The sequence below is a fragment of the Phyllostomus discolor genome, chromosome 4, assembly GCF_004126475.2.
Source record: "Phyllostomus discolor isolate MPI-MPIP mPhyDis1 chromosome 4, mPhyDis1.pri.v3, whole genome shotgun sequence".
Classification (NCBI taxonomy): domain Eukaryota; kingdom Metazoa; phylum Chordata; class Mammalia; order Chiroptera; family Phyllostomidae; genus Phyllostomus; species Phyllostomus discolor.
This window is the reverse complement of record NC_040906.2, coordinates 204,936,511-204,960,791: the sequence shown is the minus strand read 5'-3', so window position 1 is coordinate 204,960,791 and position 24,281 is coordinate 204,936,511. Positions and strand designations below refer to the sequence as shown.

Below are 24,281 nucleotides of genomic sequence, written 5' to 3'. Positions count from 1 at the left end.
AGCGTCCCCAGTCTGTCCAGCACAGAGCAAAGGAGGACAAGAGGACCCACGGCCTCACACCACGCAGACGAGGATGACAACCCTTGGAGCTGAGTCACACCGGGGGTGTGGGCGGGGCCGCATAAACCCCACGAACTCGGGATGAGTTTCATCTGCAGGACTCAAGAGGCTGTGGGCGGCACCATGGTCCCCACCAGCAGGTGGCGCCTGGTCCCACAAGTGCACCTGACCGCTGTCCTGGCCACCAGCACCAAGGTCTGGGGTGGTCGGCTCCTGCACTGTGAGAGGGCCACCACCCACCCATGTCACGCTCCGTAAACACAACAGGCCCACACCTGCTGGCACGTCACATCCTCCCAGCTCCTGTCCTGCTGAGAGGCATCACGGGCCACCACGATTGCTTCTGCCCACCCCCACCCCCTCAGCTGGAGGAGGTTACAATGCTCCCAGCAGAGGACCCTGGACCCCACCAGGGACCGGTCGCTAAGCCCCCGAAGGAAGTCCTCCTGCCGCTGCTCAGCCACACCAGTCCCTCGCCACGGAAAGGGATGATGCACCTTCAGAGAGGCCCGCACCTGCTCGCTGCCCCCTACACTGACCACCAGGCGCCAGCCCCCCGAGACCCTCTCACCCGAGCCCGGCTGCGGGGCCAGAGACTTGCAGACGTTGATGAGGTAGTGCTCGGTGGCCCCCGTGCTGGTGACCGCTTCCCAGTTGTCACTGTACCGTGACAAGGACGAGAGGTCGAAGCTGTTGCCGGCCGCGTCCCTGCAGAGAGCAGAACACTGTGGTCAGGCCCCACCGCCCCCTCACTGAGCACCGAGCACGCCGCCGGCCGGGGCTCGGGGTACGGGCGCGGCCCACCTGACACCCTGGGAATCGGACCTTCCCCAGGGACGGGGCTTCAGGAGGGAGCGCCCCCGTGTGGCGCAGTCGGAATCAGTGATGACCCAACTTCGGGCTTTGTTGGGTGGGGGGGGAGTGGAGGCAGGTACGGCGGGGGCGGGGTGGGGAGGGTGATGGACACAGACTTGGGGTGGCGAACACACAACACAGGGCACCCATTACATGTCATGGATCTGTCTGTGCACCTGAAACCTGTGTAATTATTAACCAGCGCCACCCAATACATTCAATAAAGAGAAAAAAGTACTTGGTTCAACAAAATTATATATTAACCAAAAACTGCAAACACGAAGCTCGAAAGTCAGTGTCCGCCACCCTCGGGCCAGTGAGAAGGCCGAGGGGGCAGCTCGGACGCCGGGGCACCCCCAGCACCGACCACTCTCAGGGCGGGCCGCCTGCCGTCGAGACCTGAGGCCACCAACGGCCGGTCACTCACATTAAAACAGGCAGGTGTTGACCCTTCTACTCACTAACGGTTTTCTTACTGCACGAGTCCCGGTGCAGACAGACAGTGAGACCCACCCCGACCCCAGGCGCAGCCCTGCTGGTGAGCGAGGCCGGCCCTGGGTCCCCACAGGGGGCAGCGAACAATCGCACACTCCACTTCATTAGGTCCGAGCACGTCGGAGAAGAATGAAACGCATTCATTCGTTCATTCATTCATTCAAAAACTACAAAGCACCAAGATGGAGAAGTCACAGGAATCAAAACAAATAAAAATCTCAAGAAGTTTACGGAATTTACAGGGAAGAAACGCCCATTCACGGGGTACACTCGTTCAGGGCTGCAGCGAGTGTATCAGGAGTCAGTGAGAGCCGGGGAGTCTGGGGAGGAGGAGACGGAGCAGCCGAGCGGTCAGCGAAGGCCTCGCTGGGAAGGTGGCCTCTGCGTGGACTGGGAAAGACTAGGAACAGCCCAGCCTCCAGGGGCCCAGGAAAGACACCCTGGGCAGTGGGAGCCGAGAGAGCCAAGGGCCCGTGGCACCAGGGCAAGCCTGGCGCGGCCGGAAAGGCCAGGAGCCCCATGTGGCTGGCACGGAGCTCACGCGAGGGAGCCGGAGAGCCGGGGCCGGGTGCGAGGTGGTGCAAGGTGACAAACAGCACCTGGGCTTCTCAGCCCACAGCTTCCGCTTATGGCTCCACCCAAGGCAGGAAAATCACGGCTGTGAAGGGGCTCAGCTGCACAGCGGCCTGGCGGCAGTAGCCGCGTGAACAGGGGCGTCCTAACCACCGTGCTGGACACGTCCGTGGGGGGCTGGGGGGGTGGACAGAGGGGAGGCAGGGGGCCAACTCAGAGGTGGCTGCGTTGACAAAGGTACAAGACGGCAACAGCCTGGACCGGGGTAAGACACTGTTTCCGGAACAGAATTCTAGATACTTTGCCCTGGCTGGCGTAGCTCAGTGGACTGAGTGTAGGCTGCGAACCAAAGTGTCGCAGGTTCGATTCCCAGTCAGGGCACATGCCTGGGTTGCAGGCCATGACCCCCAGCAACTGCACATTGATGTTTCTCTCTCTCTCTCTCTCTCTCTCTCTCTCTCCCTCCCTTCCCTCTCTAAAAATAAATAAATAAAATTTATTTTAAAAAAAAAAGAATTCTAGATACTCTGACGGTTGATGGGCCACAAATGGGGCGTGAGAGAGAAAGGAGCCAAGGACGAGCTGGCATTAAGCGGTGGGTCATCTGCGAGAGACTGGGGTGACGGCAGCGTCAGACCCTCTCGGACGTCAGGCACGTTCTTAAAATGGTTCAAGACCTAAAAGAAGAAACTGCAACTGTAACAAGAGACTGTGACACCCTGGAGGGTGGCGTGGAGGGGAGAGGTGGTGAATTAAAGAAGAATAACAAATGCCATTACTGAGAGCCTGAACTCAGAACTCAGAATAAAAAAAAAAAGTCATGAAAATTTTAAAAAGGCAACAAACAGCCAAACCAGCAAATGGAAGTCAGCCGATGAGGGAGCCAGAGAACTGGAAAGCAGGTCTAAGGAAACAGAGTGCGGAAAGGAAGGAGAAAGACCTTAAAAAGACACATCAGAGGCGACCCTCAGAGACACGGGGGCCGCCAGTCCCCCAAACTCAGCGACAGAGGCGCGTCCTCCGCTTCACGAAGTGCCGAGCCCCGAGAAGACAAGTGGCCATGAAGCCACAGCCAAACGAGTCCCACTGAGACCGCAGCACACGCACACACACACACACACACACACACACACGGACAGGGGAGATAGCTTATCTACAGAGGAATGGAAGGAAACAGCTGGTCCCGAGCAGGCTCTTAAGCAACAGCACGCACGGGAGGCCGGCGGGGCCCTTGCAAGTGCTGACCAAGCCCAGACGGAGCCCTTCGCCCGTCTGGACCAGGAGTCCCGGGCCCGGCTGGACTGGCGAGGGCAGGCGTGAGCCTCTTCGAAGAAAACACCGGGAGGGAAACCCGCCGAATCCGCAGGGACCGCCCACCAGGCCGCGCTGGCCTGCGTGCGGCGGCGTCCCCGGACCCGCCGGCTGCGGTCACAGAATCGCTGTGTGGCCACGTGGACAGCGCGGTTCCTACACTGTCCGGTGCAAACCTGAATCTTGTCTGGCGCAAGCTCTTTGTCCCACCAGGGACCAGCGGCAAACAGCGTGCCAGCCAGCACGGTGAGCAGCACTCACACTAAACACAGGACTCTGAGAAGAAGGAAACTTGTGAAGTCAAAACGGAAGGGTTAAGAGGAGAAAAGGAATGGTGAAGTCAGAGAAAATAAATGTACACCGTCAAGTAAGCAACGGTGGTCTTTAAAAACTAGCACTGATGACTTCCCTGAAGGTAAGAAATCGGGCCTGAGCTCACACACGGGGCGCTAGCCCAAGGAGGCGCGGCAAGGGCATCGACACCACCGTGCCGCTGGAGAAGCGGGCAGAGCTCCGGATCAGCTTTGGCTTTCTGTTAAATCAAGAATGCACGTTCAGTCCTGGCTGGCGGGGCTCAGTGGATTGAGTGAGGGCTGGTCTGAGAACCACAAGGCTGCTGGTTGGATTCCCCATCAGGGCGCATGCCTGCACTGCAGGCCAGGTCCCCAGTAGGGGGCGCCAGAGGCAAATGCACTTTGATGCTTCTTCCTCCCTCCCTTCCCCTCTAAAAATAAATAAGAAAATCTTTTTAAAAAACAAACAACAAAAAAAAAGCCCAATGTTTAAGGCAATCATTGAAAGATAATGAATTATAGTTCAGGGAATGGACAATAGGGGTTTTAAAAAAGAAAAAAAAACTAAAAAATTATAATTAGTATCCTTAGAGATAGTTAGAAAAACTTACTAGAAATTTTTAATAAGTACTTCCAAAAGATGGTAGGAAAAAGTTCAGAAAAATATTCCAGAATGGAATAAAAACATAAAGAAGACCCGCAACAAATTGTCCCCCAGCCATTCAGGGTACTTGCAGAAAAGGAGGTAATAATGCCCTCGAAACGGAAAGGACGTTATTTTGAATCTATAACCCTACCCCCAGCCAATCAGCCTTGAGAGCAGAATGACGGCACCTTCACACGACGTGCGGGGCACCTCCCACACGGCCCTTCCGACGTGCATGGGAACGCACTGCACTCGAACAGAACAAAGAGGACACACACGCCCAGAGCTCCCATCTGAGCCGAGCGACCCCGGAGCCGGCACGGATCGGACACCAGAAGCCCGAGCTGGGAGCCAGGGGCCCCTGGGTGAGGCGTGACGGCCCAGGCACACAGTGCCGTGAGAGCCCAGCGGTCTCAGGGACGACAGGAGGGCCAGGCGCTCTGTCACCAACGCAAGGGAAACCGCTACAGAGCACCCAGGTTAAAAAGCGACCGCGGCAGCCACGTTCCAAGCGTGCAGCCACCTCGAAAGCGCCCGATCCTTCGGAACAACTTAGCAAATAGAAGTGAGGGGCTCTCGCGACCTCAGCAGCCAGCTTCCTTCCAACAGAGCAGGCCAAGGGATGCAGGACAACGCCATCTCTCCGCACGTCCGGTCACACACCACGTGGTTGTGTGGGGAAACGCTGTCCGTGAGCTTTTAATCCCTCACCATCACCCCATGAACAAGGCAGGGAAGACCAGCAGAGTCACCAGGCACAGCACGAATGCTCTGAAACTGACCACAGTTCAGGGAAGCAGGGGGACGGGGGGGGGGGGGGGGGGGGGCCAGGGGGATGCAAAGGGGGTGTGGGGCGGAGAGAGCCCTCTTCACCGGTGCACCCCCAGACCAGCAGTGCCCGAGGGACGAGCACAGGCCAGCTGATGTCCTTCCTGGACACTCTGCTCCGCGTACACCTGCGACTCGTACAAGGTTTTTGTTTCGACTCAATTGCCTCCCATGAACTTGAACGCTAAACAGCCCCGACTTAGCGGTGAAGGATTCGGGGGCCGACCTGCCCCAACTCCTCCATTTCCCGTTGAGGAGCTCAGGCACGGAGAAGTCACCCGGCACCTCCAACCCCGCGCTGCAGACCCCGAACCACTCAGGCACACAGCCCTCCCAAGTTCCCGACCGCCCAGAAAGCGCGTGGGGGTGGGCAGGCAGCGACTCACTTGAGCGAGCACTCGGTCAGGTCGAAAGGGCGGCAGGCGTACTGCGTTCGCCACTCGAACAGGTAGGAGCAATCGGACGTCTCCTTGAGGAACACGGGCTGGGAGGGTGGAGAGGGACACACGCGTGAAACGGGGAACTCCTTCCGTGTGCGCTGCGAGTCTCAGGGACGAAAACACTAAGGGGCCGTTATGTTCCCTGAAACCTACACCAACCAATCACGGTCTCGACCGTCTCCGTAAGTAACGGGTTTCAAGTGCATCCAGCAGGAGCTGGCTGGGGCGAGAGCAGGTTCCCTCTATGCAGACAGGGGCAGTGAGGGGCAGGCGGCCCCCCGAGGCCTCGGAGACGCCCCGGGCTCCGGGCGCTCACCTTCTGGGTGCTGCGGTCGCAGTAGAAGAAGATGGTCGTCGAGCGCCGGTACACCTTGTGGCACGTGTCCCCCCCTGTGTAGTTCATTTTCAGCAGCCCGTTCTCGTAGGTCAGCTTCCGTGTGAGGAGCCCTGGTGGAGACGCGGCCGCGGCGGCGGCGGATCACACCGAGGTCCACTCACGAAGTCCCCGGGTCGCCACGCTCCCCGCGGCAGACCTGTGTTGCGTCGCGCGCCCCAGATAAAACCCCGAATACGCAGGGGGCCTGTGAGTGCGCCTGGCCCACCAGCACGGCGTCCCTGCTGCTCCCTGTCACATCACAGCAGAGCCAGGTGGCTGTCACCCAGGCGGGGACAGTCAGACTAACTGCAGGGCCGGTGACACGCACAGACCCTCCTCAGCCGGGCTGCAGAGAGCCTGCCGCTTCCGCTACGTGGCCCCTGAGGGCCGCCTGCAGTGACAGCAGCGACTCCGACTTCCTTTTTAAAGGCTCTTCAATGCACCATCACGTGCCCAGCTGTTGGGACAGCACGATGACCAACAACCCGCCCCCCCCCCCGACCCCCATAAGTCTGGGCCAAATCCTTTACTAAGTGTGTCCCCTCTGGCTCAATTCTAGAAAGCGCTACCTCAGAGCAGCCACTGCTGGCTAGCTCTGCGGGTCCCAAGGTTGCCACAAAGGAAAGGAATAAAACCTTGGAACCCGTAACTGGCATCAGTAAGTAACAGTAAAACAAAGTCTAACGGTGTCTGGCAGCAGGCTTTCCGGCAGGGAGAGCCGGCGGCCGGATGCGAGGACACGGCGGCCACTTCCCGCTGGAGAAAGACACCCTCGGTCCCCTCGCGTCTTCGACCCCGATCCCGCCGACCCGCAGCGAGAGCAGGGGAAACCCACGGTACCTGCCACTCTCTGGAACCCCAGGGGCCCCCGCTTTTCCTGGCACGACGAGACCGCCTTGGACCGGTCGGCGGTCGAGCAGACGCCGGAGGACAGCTGCCCGCAGACACGCAGGTGGTAGGTGTACTCCCCGGCGTTGACCACCGTGTCGTTCAGGGAGAGCGGCTTCAGGTCGTACAGGTTGCCATGCCTCGGGTCTCTGACCTCGCAGTTGTCCCCTGTGGGAGGACGCGGGTGAAGGGCGTGTGCGACGGCACATGTGTTCACACTATGCGGGAGACGCTACACCCTTTCTCATCGGACAAGCGCCCCCTGAAAACAGGCATCAAGCCTGTTTGCCCATCATCTCACTTTGTTTACGTGCACCCGTAATACAAACTGCCAGCTGGTGGCCCTCTGGGAACACCTAGGGCCCGGATAAAGATCTGCTCGACGCAAGAAAACAGCACCCCACGCATGTGTGATCCGTGTGAGGAGGTGCAGGAGGGACCCAGCCTGGTGCAGCGGGCGGCCCAGGGGAGTCAAGTAACTCGGGCTAAAAAAGTTGCCCATTCATGTCTAATTACTACATTGTACCTGAAACTAACACGATACTGTATGGTAACTGTCACAGAACAGAAAATCCCCTAGGTAAAAGTAAAAAAAAAAAAAAAAAAGAAAGAAAAGAAAAAGAAGGAAGTCATGTGCCCCCTGCTGAGCGTTCCCGGTCAGTGCAACGTGTCGTACTGGGCGGGCGCTGTCAGAGGGTGCACTGTAGGGGGGCCGACCCCGCACCTCACCTTCCGCTCTGACGACCGGGCAGGCTTCCACTGTCCTCCAGACGAACACGTACTCACACTCGTCCAGCAGCTGGAACGTCGGCGATCCCTGTAACCAGAACCCACAGCTTACTTTTTTTCCCCATTTATTAAAAAAAAAAAAGCCAACATTGAACCCCCCCAGGAGGAAAACACGCCGCACTGTGCACCACGTAAGACCCGGGGGGGCGGGGGAGAGCACATCCCAGTGGCACACGGGAGAACACGGGCAAGTTCCCAGTGAGACGGGAGACCCGGCGCTCGGAGGCGCACGGGCTCGCCGCACACGCACCGACGTCTGTGCGCACTCGAGCGTGATCCGGGTGGAGTAGCGCTGGCTCCCGCACTTGTCCCCGTTGACGTAGACGACGCTCAGGGACCCGTTGGCCGCGGCCTGGGGGCTGATCTGCACCACGCCCAGGTTCTTGCTGCTGTCTTCGGTCACCAGGCAGGACCCCACGGCAGTGCCTGGAGGAGCGGGACCAGGGGCTTCGTTGGGGGTGGGGGTGGGGGTGGGGGTGGGGGTGGGGGCGGGAGGGAAGGCCACGGAGCTGGAGTCCGCAGCTCCAAACTCACCCTGGCACCCTGGGATGTACGGGAGAGGGGTGCACACGCTCAGGTAGAAAGTCCTCTTTTTTCCATCCGCCAGCGTGTCCACAGCGACCCACGGCTTCCTGACTTTGCTCAGGCCGCTCAGGTCGTACTCGTTTCCAGCCAGGTCTGGAACACACGGGGACACGCCGCACACCGGTGCCGGTCAGCTGTGGGGCACGGCCTCTCCCCCGCACCGAGGGCCGATGGCGCACAGACCGCACCCCCGTAAGTAACTAAGGAAGGAGCCGGTCTGCAGGAGCTCACACCCGCCCGAACCCTCGAAGCTGCTGTCCACACGAAATGCCATCGATGTGGAGGCAGGGGCCGCCCCACGGAGGCCGAGGGGTCCTGGGGACACCGCTCAGCGTCTGGGGTCCACCTCATGCAGCTTTCTCCTCTTCTCATTTTTCCCTCCTCAGCAAGAAGCTCTGACAAGTGTGTCTGATTTCTCCCCCTAAGTTTTCTTCTCTGTTCTCAAGAAGCTTCTGATCCCAAAATACAGCTTAAAACCACTAATTATCCCAGACTCTCTTCAAGAGAAACGCTCCAAATCTAGGCATCACTCAGAGAAAAAGTGTAACAAATGACAGGCTGCCTGTGAAATATTGATCTCACACACACCCACTCATGTGCATGCACACACATTCATACACTCAGGCACACACACACCGACGCTCACACATACTTGCAGGCACACACACAAACATGCATACATGTGCGCACTCGTGCATCCACACACGTGCATTCATACACACATGCTCACACTCACGTGCATACACACACTAGTGCACATGCACACAGGCACGCCCAAGGGTGCATGCACACACATACTTATGCATATGCACCCACACACTCACGTGCACGCACGTGCACACGCTTCTGACTGACTCCTCACTGCCCCGCCCTCCGGGCCTCACCCGTGACCTGGCAATCCACGGGCGACGGCACGCAGGCCAGCGCCGTTTCAAACTCAAAGAACGTGTTCCGGACCCCCCGGGCGGAGTCGATGTCCTGGTGCAGGAACCTGGGGGCTCCCGGGTAGAGGTCGTCATTGCAGACAAAGCGGATGATGAACGCGTCGCCGGCCCCTGGGGAACGAGGCCGGACTGTGAGAAACAGCACCTTCACAGGCGCCTCCAGGACAGCACTTCCACGGGGGATAAGCCTCAAGGCCACCTCCGAAACAGTGCTGTCACGGCGCCCACCGAGGTTCAAGGGACCTGGCCTGGACCAGGGTGGCCGCGTTCATCGTAGCAGGGACCCACATACAGGCGGTGTTCTGCCGAGAGCCTAACACCTTGGCGTTCTTGCACAGAGTGAACAAGAGCAGGTCTACGGTTGGGAGTACGAGACACACAGAGCTCATTCCTGTGTCGTTACTCATCATTGTGCCACTCTGCCTACGAACAGCTGGAAACCTACTTTTGCCCCACCCCGTATTCCAGAAAACATACAAGGGCAGCATCTGTTTATCAATGAAAACACCCAAAAACAGTGGGACTCTCCTCCATGGGTTTAACCGGCAATATCACTAAGTTCCTGCTGCCCCCAGGAGTGAAGGACAGAGCCCACGTTCCCCCCCACCGGCCCCGGCGGTGAGCAAACTAAACGCAGCCTGAGACGGGCCAGGGGGTGGGAAGCGTGCGGACGGAGGGAGCAGGGACCGGCGTGAGAACTTCCAAGGGTAGTGGGGATGGCGTGTGACGGTTTTAAAGGCAGTGGCCAGGCTCCCCGAGAAGGTGACATCTGAGCAAACGCTGGAAAGTGGTGGAGAAATGAACCACGTGGCCATCTTGAGGGAAGGGCGTTGAGGGCAGAGGGAACAACAGGAACCGAGCCCCAGGAAGGGAGGGTGGGCGAGAGCCAGCAGGTCAGAGGGCTGAGTGGAGGGGGGGGGGCGTGTGACCCCTCCCCCCCAGACAGAAGCAGCAGGGGCCAGATGCCACTGCCAGAGTGCTGCCTCCCACTCTGGGTGCGTGCACCCAGCCTGGAGAACGTCCCTCGGGCTGTCGTGCAGAGCAGAGACCAAACGGGGGCGAGCAGCGGGGCGGGAGAGGGTGCGTGCGTGGAGGACCCCGTGAACACGTGGACCCCCACCATCTGTGCAGAGGAAACCGCAGGCAAGAGTGGTCAGAGGAGGGGCCTACGGTATCGCGGCCGGAGTGCGGGTTCCGTGACCGAGCATGGCGTGGAGCACGCGTGCCCCCAGAGGCGGGAGGACCCCGAGACCCCGCTGGGGCACTTCCGTCACACCCAGAGAGGGTGCCGGTCACGGAACGGCCAGGACCCGCATCGGCGACCAAACCCCACGGCGCCGGGCTCACCTTTGGCGTCCGTGTGCAGCCCCTCGTAGGTCAGAGTCATGAAGCCCCCGGTGGACAGCTGCAGGCTCTTCTCCAGCCCCACCAGCCTCTCCGGCTTCAGGTCGTTGAGGTCGGGCGTCTGGGTGGACACCTCGCAGCCGGAGGCTGGCTTTCCTTTCAGGGTCCCGCAGGCCGGCATCGTGCCGCACACGTTGAACTGCAGGCCAGGCGGCAACACACACGCACACACACACATGCAGAGTCAGGCTGCAGAGCTCACTGCGGACGAGAGCCCCACAGCCCAGGCCCCGCCGGGCCAAAGGGCTGCTGTCTGCTGCTCCACCCTTCTACCCCACCCTGCCCCCGACGTCTGGGCAGTGAGGCCCCACAGTCGGTCCGAAAGGCCGAGGGCAGAGTCCACACGGCACGGCCCACCTACTGCCTCCGAGGCTCGGGGCACATTTATGGACACAGCCTCACACCTCCCGGTGCAGAGACACACTTCAGACAGCAAAGCACCATGGGTGGCAGAGGACACGCGGGAGCTGGAATTTTACAGTATTTTAACTCACGTCAGAGGAAGCAGACAGAGCTGAAACTGTGTTAATGGAAAGTAAGTATTGTGTGACACCCCTACACCTCTTACAGGTGTTATCGTTTCACTTAAACTTGGTCACAGTCGCCGTGGTGACGAGGATGGAGTCAGAGATGCCCCTCCTTGGCGTGGAGACAGAAGGGAAGGCCTCTCTCTCTGTGTGTGCTGAGTGTGCGTGTGCAAGGCACACAGAAAGGCCTGTGGCGCTATTGCAGATGGCCCCCGGCTGCGCCCAAGCGTTCTGTGCAAATTCGTGGTATCTAGAACGTTCCCTGCAGGGTTCGAGCAGGTTCTCGTCTGCCTCTCGCACTCCTGACAGGCAGCTATGTTCACCCGCACCTATGGTGACCCTGTCAGAGCCCACCCGGCATACGCCAAACCCCGGAGTGGCGATCCGGGGGTGCAGGGCGGGGGGCAACAGCCCCCGGGGTGCTGAGCCACGTGGCTCACCCCCGAGTTTTCCTGGGCCGTGGAACAAGCTGCGTGCTCGCTCTCCGGCATGGCGTGTGCCGGCAGAGTGCCCCTCTGCATCGAATCTTCGTAGAACATTCTCATGCCTACTCTGTTTTCAACGTGGACTTTGCTACGAGAATTTAAACAAACTGAAGTAAAGGGTTTTTTTTTAAAGCTTTCTCCCTTTCCAGGGGCACTGAGTCGATGCTCGACAGCATTCGCGTGGAGATCGTCCACCTCGCCGCCCCAGGCACGCCGTCGAGGGCTGTCTACGAAGGCGGCACCGTCAGAAGATGCTAGAACTCGCCACCCAGCTCGTTTCCCTTTTACAGGGCGACGTAACTGCCGTTTCCCCCGGGCGGGTGCTGCAGGGCTCGCTCATCCAGCCGCCGGCCCCACCCCACGCGAGCGCTTCTCACAAGCCCCCAGGGGATGCCGGCCGGCAACACAAGGAGGGACTCGTCTTCTGAGGAGGGACGCCCTCCCATCTGCACGGTGCCCGGACCAGGGTGACGGCGTTGCCGCATCTCCCCCGACATCTGGACCCTTGTCTCCTCCTCCCAGGTGACAGCTGCCACCCCCAGTCCCCGGCGGCCGGCAGCTTCAACACCCCGTCTGTGTCCCCATCTCAAAGCCGACAGGGACCCATCGCACTCGACTCACCATGAACGTCTTCCCGATGTCGGAGACCATGTAGCCCTCGGAACTGTTCAGCGGGTTCAGGTCAAACACGTACCCGCTGTTGGGGTCCCGGATGGAGCAGGCCTGTGGGACCAGGTGGGAAGAGACACCGTCGGGCCAGGTACTCGAGGGCGCAGCGGACCAGAGCGCCGCCCACACCCTCCCGCGGGACCCCACGGGCCCCCTGCTTCTCCACCGAACTCCGACCGGCAAGGAGAGCGGCCCGTGCACGTGCCGCAGCCCTGCCCGCGTGCCCACCTCTGCCCCGGCACGGGGCTCGGGCAGGAAACGCACCCGGACACTCTTAAGGCCACTCCGTTCACCTGAACGAGACAACCACTGCTGACCTCTGAAGGAAGAGTCAGGGGTAATGAGACGCCCATAAGTGACTTTTAAAATCAACTGAAGAAGTCACTTAAGTGCGCTGTTTGCTGCCCTGGCTGGTGTGGCTCAGGGGAGTGAGTGTGGGCCTCAAAGGGTCCAGCAGGCACCCAGGGGTCACCAGTCCGATGCCCAGTCAGGGCACATGCCTGGGTGGTGGGCCAGGTCCCCAGTAGGGGGCGCATGAGAGGCAACCACACATTGATGTTTCTCTCCCTCTCTCTCTCTCCCTCTCTTCCTCTCTCTCTCAATATGAATAAATAAAATCTTTTTAAAAAGCATGCTGTTTTCTGCCTCAAGTAAGCACATAAAGGCCATGGGAAGGATAATGAGGTACCTCATGGGGAAGTGTGGTGAGCCCCACCCCCTCCCCCCACGTCTGCATCCTGCCCCGCCCACTGCGTGCAGGGAAAGGAGCCGCAGCCACACCCCAGAAAGCACTGACCAAGGATGGGGTGCAGCCTCCTGCCCTCCCTGGGAACCCACCCCGTGCTGGGGACCTCGTTCAGGTGAGCCCAGGTCTGGGGCTAGAGGGTCTGCCTCCTAGCGAGACTAAAGCAAGGACGGAGGGAGGGAGACAGGCCCCACCACAGAGAAAAGCTTCCGGGGCCGTGGGAACAGGAGCCGCCTCCGGGAGACCAGGAAACCCTCCCAGGGCAGGGTTCTGCTGTGGGGCTCTGCGGTGCGGGGCTCACTGCCGGCAAGGGCCGGGGCCAAGGTGCCCGGACCGCAGCGGGCACACGGCAGAGGCAGAGCAGATGGTAAGAGACTGGCTGGGATGGGTGTTAACTCCTTGAGTATCGTAGTGACACAGGCGGGCTGTGTCCCACACACGGTATCACGGTGAGACAGGTGGGCTGTGTCCTGCAGGTCAGAGGTCCTCAACCCCTGGGCCACAGACTGGCCCACGGCCTGTCAGGAACCGGGCCACAGTGAAGCTCGCCTGAGCTCCGCCTCCTGTCTCCTCCCCTCCCAGCCCTGCCCTTTGACACTTGAACTCTGAGCTCCGCCTCCTATGCCCCCTACACCAATCTTCCACAAAACCGGTCCCTGGTGCCAAAAGGTTGGGGACCACTGACTGCTGTAGGTGACAGGCCCTGCAACGTTTTAGGTGTCGGGTGACGTATCCACCACTCAGATGTCTGCAGTGACGGAGAAGCCCAGAGCCCATGGGGTGGGGCAGGGGGTGCCAGCACCACATCGGAGGGACGGGGGATGAAGAAAAAAGAAGGGACCTACAGTAACCCCGGGGAGCGGGGGGGGGGGGGCAGCACGTCCGGGCAGCTCCGGCCGCAGGACGGCACACGTACCTCATCCGTGTCTGTCGTGATCTGGATGGGACAGGCGGCCTCCGTGTTCCACAGGAAGGTGGCCACGCACTCCCACACGAGAGAGAATATCGGGTGGGTGTTCTGAAAGGGCCAACGCAGAGCCACACTCAGCCTCGGGGAGCGGGACGAGCCCCCTCTCGCCACAGCTCGTGCCCTCGTGACGACCCCCGCTGTGCGGTCCCCCTCTCTCAGGCGTGCAGGCTGCGAGATGCACCAGAGACCACGCCGGCAGTCAGCGGTGGGGCTGGGACCTAAGCCCAAGTCTGGGTCCAAGTTCGTGCCCGTGGGAGCTGCTCCCCACTGAGCGCACATGGGGTGCAAACGAGCCGGGACAAAGGACTACACAGTGTTACAGCTTCGTGTGTGTGAGCTCACGGACTGGCAGCGCCGACCTGTGTGTCAGAGGTCACAGTGGACGTGACCAGGAGGGGACCCCAAGGAGACCCCCGGTGCTGCCAGTGGGCTGTTTCCGGATGGCGGGGGTCTCGTCACACAGGTGTGCCTGTTCGTGAAAACGCACCCAGCTCTCAGTGCCTTACAATCTGCGTGCTCCTCCGGGTGCGTTTCAGTACCAAGTCCCCAAACGTGTGCCCCACTACCTTACGGGACAGCACCCCCTCCCCACGCGTGTGCATGGTGGAGGCCCTGCGCGGCTGTGTTTGCTGAGTAACTGGCGCTACTGACAGTTCCGGGAGCGTGTCTCAGCTGGCCGCACGAGGACCCCCTGGACCAGCTTCCACGCTCGCCCGGTACCTGCACACAGGTGAGGGAACCGAGGCGCAGGCTCCGGGCGAAGGAGATGCCAGTCCTGTCACCCCAAGGCCACACCTGGCCCACCAACCCCCCTCGCAGCCTCAGCGTCTCCAACAGGAAAGTGAAAGCATGCCCGTCCTGTCTCTGCCTCACAGCGTGGCTGTGAGAAGCGTGCAAGCTCACACCGTGACGGTTCTGTGACCTGTACGGCTCTCCGTGGACATGACCTTCTTTGCTCCCTGAGAACCTCCCGGGCCCACACACGAGCCAGGCTCCGCACAAGACACGCAGTGACAGTGAAAAACGGTTCCAGAAACGGACACATGCCGTCCAAACAAGGGGTCACCGGACTTGCGGCAGCAAGAAACCAGACCAGACCAGGCAGGGAGGGGGGAGGGCCGGGTGGGGTGGGGCCACCAGGACTCCCTCCTGACGCCGAGGGGAGACGGGGGACGCCCCGGCCGGGCTCACCGAGGCATGTGCGTCTCAGCTCTGCAGCCCTGCCCAGCACAACATGGGGCCGTGCTGGGCCCGAGGGCAACTCTGTCCCTTATCAGAGGGACCTCCTGGAACTCTGAAGAAATTATCTCTTAGAAAAGCATCACGTGCAGGCAGAGAAGAGAGAACCCAGGGTCCCCAGGATGGCTGGAACGTGAATGTCAAAGTCCACCAGACTCGTGAGGAGAGAGAACACACTTTGCTACTTCATTTCAATAAAGCTGGAAAAAGCTGTAACACACCCTTAGAAAGGGGACTTCTAAATAATTTATGAGATAATAAACACGGATTCCAGTATCTCCACTCCACACTTATCTAACAGTTTGGCAATTATCTGGAAAACACACGGCCCGATACGAACGTACAAGTCCGGAGGAAAAAGCAGTTCGGTGTGAGATGGTGAAGGTCCGGAAACGGGGGCTGGTGTGAGTGCAGACCACCATGGAAATACACTCAATGCCACCCAATGGTGTACCCCCCAAATGGGTAAACGGTGACCTTTATGGGACACATTTCTTGCCGTATTTTTTTAAAGCAACTGGGGCTGCACAGAATGACCCCGAAGTATTTCTACTCGGGAGTGTTCTCTCTTCCGTTCCGGAGCCCCGAGGGAAGGACTCCCTCCCAGCCCCAAGCGACCTCCGTCACCTTCCCACTCCCCGGCCTTGGCTTCCTCGTCCCATCTCGGGGACGAATCACACGCACATCCCTCCCTGTCAGTCCATGGGGCCCAGCGTGACCCGAGCCTCAGAGCCCGTGACCCGTGGGGATGGAACCCACGCCAAGGCCTGAGCTGCCGCCGCCGTGACCCTCGGTCACCGACTCGCAAGAGCTGACAGGCAGGACGGGACGAGCAACTGGGAAAGAAGCCTCACGCCCACAAAGCACCACATGGTGAGCGTGACCAACTAGCAGCGAGAGAACAGGCTTCAACTTCAGAGGCAGAGGCACACGGCCCTACTGCGCGCTCCTTGCCTCCTCCCGCTTCCATCACTTGCTGACCGAAGCAGAGTGAAGAGCAAGCGAGCTCTACCCACCCCCGACTCCGTTAGGAGACGTGCCCCAGCTCTGGTCGCAGAGGCCGGGGAGAGCCCCCCCCCAACCCTGCAGACGAGCGGCGCCCTACCAGGCTGCCCCTGGAGCAGATGAGGTGGATTCTGGTGGTGTAGGTGGTCTGTAGGCCGTCGCTGGTGGTGCAGGCGGAGCCGTTCACATACTCCAGCAGGAGGCTGCCGCTCTCCTCCACCGAGGGGCCCGCCGTGGCCACGCCCAAGTTGCTGATGGAGACCACCTCGAAGAAGGAGCCCTGCGGACAGACACGCCCGTCAGGGCCCCGACCTCACCGCTAGCGCCGCAGGCTAGTGCCGCGAGCCCTGGTTCCTCGCCGCGGGCCGTGGTCCAGGAAGTTGCGGCGATCGCTGCCTTGGTGCCCACGGAACAAGTGTTCTCACACGCAGGAGACACGTGGCTCCGCGAACATGGGTCTCGCCCAAGAAGGAACCCAAACCCTCAACACGACTCCCATGGGTGGACCCCCTTGCCCTTGCTTCACAGCAGGGTGACAAGGGACAGCCCCGTCCCTCGGACGAGCACCAGAGACGTGACTCGGACCCCGTCCACCCCTCCTGGAGCCAGCGGCGCCGGGCCCCGCACTGCCTGGCGTCCCACCCTCCGGTCCTCTGGGCAGGAAAGAGACGAGGGCACAGAGTGTGTTCTTGTTCCACCCCGGGGGGAGGGGGTGGGGGAAAGGAGGGGGCGTGCCCGTCGGGCCAGATGCCAGTGAGAGAGCTGGGGGCACTGGTGTGGGCAGCCGATGTGGGCGAGGGGACGATTCCACACCCGTGACTGCCGAGTGCTGACGGGACCGCGGCCCTGCTCCCACCGTGCGCACACGCGGGCACACGGGCACTGGAACACGCCGCGGCACCACTGCTCCGCCACGGCACACGGGACGCCCGGAGCAGCCGGAGCACAGGCCAGGGAGACAACGTGCCTGACGTGCTTCAGGACTCGCCGTGCAAACGCACGAGGACACGTACGCAGTGCCGGCGGTGCCCACGCTCGCCCGGCGGCGAAGGCGGCCCAGTGCCCGGGCGCGGCACACGCTCGGATCAGCGATTCCCTGCCCAGCCGGGAGCAGGGGCTTCTGGAGGCAGAGTGCTCTTCACCGACGCCTGCTGGGCACTCAAAAGGGCGCTTTTGAACTCCGGCCAGCCAGACCCCGCAGGGAGCTCCCTCTGCCCCCACACTGCGGCCAGAGGCCATCCACGTGCAGGCCCGTTTGGGGCTGAAGCCTGAGCAAGGACTCACGCACAGCTGTGCCCCACTTCGGGGTCTGGGAGCCCCAAAACGACCACACCCGCCTGAGGAGGCAGGTGCTCGGGGAGCAACCGATGGCCGGGGCGGGCGCGTGGGCTCACCTGGTTTTTCTCATACTTCATCTGGCAGGCGGAGGCGTACCGGTCGCAGCCCGGCACGGGGCTCAGGGGCCGGCACACGTTGATGTAGTATTTCCTCCACGTGCTGTGCGGGCCCGCACTGTCCAGGGCGTACCAGTTTCCGTCGTGGCCGCCCTCGGATTTCGCGAGCCTGCCGTGTCAGAGCGAAGGGGGTGTTTTTTGAGAAACCCACGGGTTTCATTCCGACAATTCCTTTCTGAGTAGTCAGAGAGACGCAGAACAAAACACGCCCTCCCAGTCAATTAGAGGCCGGCTCCCCGTGACGCACAACACCCACCCACGCGCCCTCAGCTCTCACCGAACTCGGGACGCAGCCCGGCGTGCGCCGCCCCCACACCCCTGTACTGTCATTGTTTTAAGTGATGCAGCCGAAGCCGAGGCCCCGTGACAAAGACCGGCTCACACCACCACGAAACAAAGGCTGCCAGACCACTATCAGAACACGCTCTGCACCCCCACCTCCTGAGCTAACCGGACCCCCTGTCAGTGCTCGGTCAGATGCCCCCCGGCAAGGCCTAGACGGCCCCTGCACCCCCTGGACCCAGGCCAGGGCCCGGGGCCCGGGGCAGGCTGACGGCAGCCCACCTGGAGAGGTCGTACTGCTCCATCGTGGAGGAGTCGGTCACCACGCACTCCAGGGGCTCCTCGGGGCAGGCGTAGCTGGTGTACCACCGGAAGTTGTAGGCAGAGTTCCCCTCCTCCTTCGTGACAAACAAGGAGAGAGGAGGAGGGAGGGCAGGGAGAGAGAGAGAGGGTGATTACGCACAACCAGCGTGAAAAGAAACAAACACAATGACAGGTGCGTGTGCTATAAATAAACACCGCAGGAGAGGAACAGTGCTTTGCCCTCCTCGTTCCACTGGAAGGAAGAGCGCCCGGCAGAACGCTAGGGGAGAAGCCCGGCCTGTGTTACGTGGGGATGGCTGGGGCAGCCGTGTTCGGCTGCGCCTGTGTGTCTGGCACCCACACCCCGCGGGCGGGTGGGCCAGCTCAGGGAGTGCAGCCCGCTAAACGAACCGCCCAGAAAGGGGAAACGGCCCCTGGGTCCGAGCAAATCGGAAAGGATTAATTAAAATCTCGAGAGGCCACAACCTGGCCAGGAAACGAGATTAAAAAATAGCTCTGCTTCTAAGTAAAAGGGCCACAGCGGGCAGGCCTGCGTGTGAGTCTTGGGGAGCCAACTCGATGGCCTGCCCCCGGGGACGCCCCAGCTCCTACCTCCCCCACGGTGAGAGCCTCTCTCACCCCAGCGACGCCACCAGCCCTGCGGGAACAGTCCCCTCTGTCCTCCTGCCTTCCCGAGGCCGACGGGAAGTCCCCCCAGCGCCGTGGGCAGGCCACACACACGCGCCCACACCACGCGGCACATCCCTACCTGGTACTCGGGGACGCCCACGCCGGCGTCTCGGTCACAGAGGAAGGTGATCAGCGTTGCTCTGGGCGTGTGCTTGGCATTGTTGTAGGGCGTGCCGTCTTTGTAGTTCAGCTGGATCATGCCATCGTAGTAGGAAAGCTTGGCATTGCTCTGCCCCAAGTTCCAGGCCTTGTTATCACTGAAACAAGCAAGCAAACACCCCTCAGAAAAGATACCAAGACCAGATACCGCCCCCCGCAGTGCTGGGGCAGACACTGGAGGAGGGGCCCGATGAGCAGGGTGGGTGGGCAGCCGTGACCAGAACTCGGGGCTGCAGAACCCCCTGACCTCGAGTCTGGATCTGTCAGCCCAGTAAGGGCCAGCGGGCCGCCCCGCCCCCCACTCAGGAGCCCAGCCCACAGCTGGTGGGTGGGACCACTCGCTTCACCCGAACCAGTGAATGAAGAAACGCAACGTAACTATCTACCAGCCAGGAAGAGCCTGCCACACAGAAGTGAGGCCGTTATGCAAGCCCGTTCCCCTTCCGCAGGGGTGTGGCTGCCCCTTCGCTGGGGAATTACACTCCCAGCCTCCTCGGGCGGGCAGGCTGCCTCTTCTGGGTGTCTGAGGGCTCGTGGGGAAGCCGTGATGTTCGCACAGAACACCCCGACCCCGAACGAGACACCTGCCCCACGGGACCCCCGAGGAGGAACCGCACCCGAGCGCGGACACTCGCCTCTTGGACACCTGGCAGGCCCCCGCGCCTGGCGGGCAGGGCCCCGGGGACAGCGGAGCACACACATTGATGTAGAAGTCGTACTGCTCGGTCTCCACCTTGTAGCCGTCCTTCTTCGTGAGCGGCGACAGGTCGAAGGAAAACCCTGCAGGGGAGCAGAGGCCACCCATGGGTGGGCACCCACGGCTTTGGGCGGGGACCTTCTCCCCGGGGGGCTCGGGGACCGCAGAGGCGGGCCAGAGGCGCCTCCCTTGGGCCAGCGGACGCACCGTCCCCCCGACACATCCCCAGGAGACGCGGGCATCACGCCGTCACCCCGTTAACCTAAACACTCTCCCCGGAGCCCGAGACCGCCGGCCCAGCACGCAGGCGGTGCGTCCGTGGCGGGGAGAGCACCATGCAGGGACCCCCGAGAAGGGTCTCCCTGAGGTCCGTTTCCTGGCCAGAAACTCACGAGAAACGCCCTCTCAAACGTGGCTGATTCCCCGGGGACCCCCCTGCCCCCGCCCAGGTTTTGCACTCGGCACGCCAACTGCGACCAGGAATTTAGGGCCCATCTGTCATTTCACCTCAAACCTCCAATGTCAGATTTTCCGAATTTGGGCCGAACAGTAGTAATACCCTTTTAAAGCAGGTTAGTTCTAAAACACTCAGAGAAAGTATTTTTTTTTAAAGCCTCATAAGCAGGCCCTGGCTGGTGTGGCTCCGTGGGTTCCAGGGTCACCCCATAAACCAAAAGGGCACAGGTTCACTTCCGGGTCAGGGCACACACCCGTGTCTCGGGTTTGGTCCCCGGTCCCGGCACAGGCAAGAGGCAACCGACCGATGTTTCTCTCTCATATGAACTTTTCTGCCCTGCTCTCCCCCCCTCCCCCCTCTCTCCAAAATCGGTGAGCACGTCCTCGGGTGACTAAGCAGGCCCAGGTGACACCCCCCCGCCACCAGTGGGCACCGCTCGGACACGCACCTGCCTGGGCATCCAGGACGGTGCAGTTGTCACCCTCGGTCCGGGACAGCACACAGGCGGCCGCTGTGTGCCACTCGAACTCGTAGAAGCAGCCGTCCTCCCGGGCGGCTCTCAGCACCGGGGCGCTCTCCAGGTCTCCTGGCAACCAGGGGTGGGGGGGGAGAACCATCACGACCGCTCCCACCACCTCTCTCCCCCCCCCCCCCAATTCCCCACAGCCCGTCCCACGGGTGCTGTGCGAGTCCGGGCACACGGCCCGTCCCACCTGCGGAGGCGGAGAGAAAGGCCTGGGGCTGGGCGAGGGGGAAGGGGCGTTTGTGGGTAACGGGGACGGTGTCTCTCTGGGAAGATGGAAAGTTCTGGAGACAGAGGGTGCTGCCGGTGCACGACACCGGGGCAGAGCAGGGGGGAGAGGTGCAGGCAGTGAGAAGCATAACTGGAAGGTACAAAATAGACAGGGGGTGCCGAAAGTGATCTAGGAGAAGCCAAAGAACACGTGTGCAGGACCCACGGACACGAACTAAGGGCAGACAGCAGGGACTGCTGGAAGGAAGGAGGGTTCTGGCTGGAGGGAATAAAGGGGGGGGGGGGAACTGGGACAACTGTAATAGCATCATCAATAAGATACGTGAAAAAAACCGAATGTCTACCTGGTTTGCATACAAGTGTTATGTTAGTTTGTATTTTCTTGTTATCACCACAATCGTCACCATCTGAATAAGAGAGCTGAATGCTTCCTTTCTGTTTCGTGGGAGAGGAAATAAATTTGCCCAGACTTTTAACTTCATTCTTAACTGGAAAAAAAAGGGGGGGGAGGGGAACCGAAGGGATGATTAAAAATGACATTGACACAAAGAGGCTCCAACAATCCGCCAAGACCCCTGGCAGGCCCACCGTGGCCCCACGCTCGGCCTGCCGGCCCGGCCAGGCCCACACGGTCAGTCGGGGAGGTTTTCTTGAGTAACCAACCAGTTTGGCCGGGTGGTGGCAGCCACCCCCAAGCTTCACAGCGAAGTGTGAAAGGGAAACCAGATCCCCCAGCCCACAGGAGGCAGAGCGGCAAGCTGGCCTGCACTCCAGTCCCATGAACCAACAACACTGCTCCCTGCTCCGGGGGCCTCCCGAGACTCAGGGCTTGGAGAAGCTCAGACAAAAAAAAAAAAAAGGCCACAGTGTACCCCGAGCACATAGCAGAAACCAGCTAAACCCCCCCGGCAAGCCGGGAAGGGGACCGCTCCGTCCCCGGTGCAGCTGCAGAGTTCTGACACCCCGAGCCACAACGTCCTTCCATGCAGGCACGGCCGTGCCGGGGCCGCTGGGACAGACGCAGCACGACCCCGAAGAGGGGGGGCGGGGGCGATTCCTGGAACCCACCCGCCGCTGCTCACGCCATGTTCCCTGCTTCTAAGAGCTTCAAATTGCTCCCCCGCCTGTCCTCCTCATCGCGCGGCTGAAGTGGCGGCTAATGGGCCACACGTCCGTACATCCAGCCGAGCCGTCTCCGCAAGACAGCTCCCGGCCCACGCAACCTCCACGGCGGGAGGGACCCGGCGGGGGGGCGGGGGGGGGGAACAGTGCTCTCAGGCGACGGCGACAATACTGGACTCTCGTGGCCTTCACTTTTGAATAACTCCAGACAATGTAAAGCTTTTGAAATACCACAGCCTGTTCTACCCATGTCCTGGCCGTGTCATTCCTCACCGGGCCTTGTCCCTATCTCGGTGCCCACCCCCCTGGGAAGGCCGTGGCCACCTTCAGGCCCCCCCCAGGGTCTCCCCCCACCCCAGGCTGCACCCCGTACGACCAGCAGCTGGGTCATCGCTTTCTCCGCGCACCCCCATCTGCGGAAGGCAGCGGGCGAGGCTGAGCTGGACCACGGGGAGCCTGCCCGACGGCCCGGGCCGGCGCGCGCTCGGGATGGCACTCACCCACGGAGCACGCGGCCGCGTCCTCAGGGCAGCCCCTCGCCCGGCCCTCCCGCAGCAGTCTGCGGCAGATGTTGATGAAGAAATGCTTCTTCTCGGTGCCCTTCTGGCTGCTGTCCACGGCTTCCCAGTTCCGTTCCGCTTCTGTTAAAAAAAAAACAGCAACAAGAACACACAAAACTCCTTTAGCCGAAGGCAGTGATGGTGTCCCTGTGAGGCGGGTGATGAAAATATTCTACACCAAGTCCCTGGCTGGCGTAGCTCAGTGGACGGAGCGCGGGCTGCGAACCAAAGGATCGCAGGTTCGGTTCCCAGTCAGGGCACATGCCTGGGTTGCAGGCCAGGTCCCCAGTGGGGGGGGGCCACGTGAGAGACAACCACACATTGATTCTCTCTCTCCACTTTCTCCCTCCCTCCCTTCCCCTTCTCTAAAAATAAATAAAGTCTTTTAAAAAAATCTTTAAAAATTAAAAAACAAAATGCAATGTCCAGTGCCCCGGCACAGGGCCTGGCACACAGGAGGCAGTTGGGAAGATCAGCTTGAAGCACCCCACGTAGGCAACGGCGGTGCCCACCTCAAATGCAGCTATTCTGCCCCCTGATTCAGTGTCCTCTCCATTTTGTTCTTCTTGGAGAGACAGAGAGACAGGAAGGGAGGGAGAAAGAGAGGGAGAGAAACATCTCACTGGTTGACTCTCACACGCACCCCAACCAGGGACTGAACTCACACCTCAGGCATGTGCCCTGACCGGGGATAGAACCAGGGACCCAGGCACGTCGCTCCCCACTCCAAGGGTCTCACACAAGTAACAGTAACAGCATTTCCAGGGCTCACACAAGTAACAGTAACAGCATTTCCAGGGCTCACACAGGTAACAGTAACAGCATTTCCAGGGCTCACACAAGTAACAGTAACTGCATTTCCAGGATTCACACAGGTAACAGTAACAGCATTTCCAGGATTCACACAAGTAACAGTAACAGCATTTCCAGGCCTCACACAAGTAACAGTAACAGCATTTCCAGGGCTCACACAAGTAACAGTAACAGCATTTCCAGGATTCACACAGGTAACAGTAACTGCATTTCCAGGATTCACACAGGTAACAGTAACTGCATTTCCAGGCCTCACACAAGTAACAGTAACCGTTCCCACAGACAGACACACACACACACACGCACGCACACACACACGCACGAGACGGACCGGAGCGCGGGAGCCGTACCTGAGTGCCGGGCCAGGGCAGACAGGTCGTAGCGCTTCCTCCCGTCGGCCACGCGGCACAGCAGCGCCTCCTTCTCCTTGACGCAGGCGTGCTTCGTGTCCCAGGTGAAGAAGTAGGTGCAGTCCACCTCCCCGGTAAACACCGGGGCCCCTCTCCCGCCGTTACCTGCGCGGTTCGCAAAGGGAAAACAAAAGGCTCCGTGAAGCGACCAACCCGGGTGTGTCCCAGGCGTGTCCCAGGCATGACCCAGGCATGTCCCAGGAGCGGGGAGGCCACGGCACACGGGACGCCCAGACCAAACGCGCAGTTACGCCAACTCCCATCCCCGACTCGGGGGATCGGGGGCTCAGGGGGCTCAGAGATTCCAGTGGCTCCTGCTGCGTTTCAGGCCATCCCAATCCCTCCAGGGCAGCCCGCCTCAGTCAGACTTCAGGCCGTCTGCGACACCTTCGTTGGGGATGCGCAAGGAGCGCTGACGAGGACTGTACAGGTCGGGCCCGAGAGTCGTCAGAA

The 24,281-nt window shown here is 60.9% G+C and overlaps 1 protein-coding gene across 1 annotated transcript in view; it reads right to left on the bottom strand.

Moving 5' to 3' along the window:
- IGF2R (insulin like growth factor 2 receptor) overlaps positions 1-24,281 on the bottom strand; it is a 98,184-nt gene that overhangs the window by 24,446 nt on the left and 49,457 nt on the right. The window contains exons 11-30 of the mRNA XM_028509663.2: positions 23,769-23,933; positions 22,546-22,686; positions 21,268-21,411; positions 20,618-20,755; positions 19,651-19,795; positions 18,936-19,113; positions 18,146-18,261; positions 17,522-17,690; positions 16,228-16,407; positions 13,830-13,931; positions 12,121-12,222; positions 10,431-10,626; positions 9,024-9,194; positions 8,089-8,232; positions 7,805-7,980; positions 7,495-7,582; positions 6,718-6,933; positions 5,818-5,948; positions 5,448-5,545; positions 632-768 (exon numbers count right to left, since the gene is read on the bottom strand). Of these exons, the coding sequence (XP_028365464.1) occupies positions 632-768; positions 5,448-5,545; positions 5,818-5,948; positions 6,718-6,933; positions 7,495-7,582; positions 7,805-7,980; positions 8,089-8,232; positions 9,024-9,194; positions 10,431-10,626; positions 12,121-12,222; positions 13,830-13,931; positions 16,228-16,407; positions 17,522-17,690; positions 18,146-18,261; positions 18,936-19,113; positions 19,651-19,795; positions 20,618-20,755; positions 21,268-21,411; positions 22,546-22,686; positions 23,769-23,933 (2,937 nt within the window). The remainder of the gene's footprint in view (positions 1-631; positions 769-5,447; positions 5,546-5,817; positions 5,949-6,717; positions 6,934-7,494; positions 7,583-7,804; positions 7,981-8,088; positions 8,233-9,023; positions 9,195-10,430; positions 10,627-12,120; positions 12,223-13,829; positions 13,932-16,227; positions 16,408-17,521; positions 17,691-18,145; positions 18,262-18,935; positions 19,114-19,650; positions 19,796-20,617; positions 20,756-21,267; positions 21,412-22,545; positions 22,687-23,768; positions 23,934-24,281) is intronic.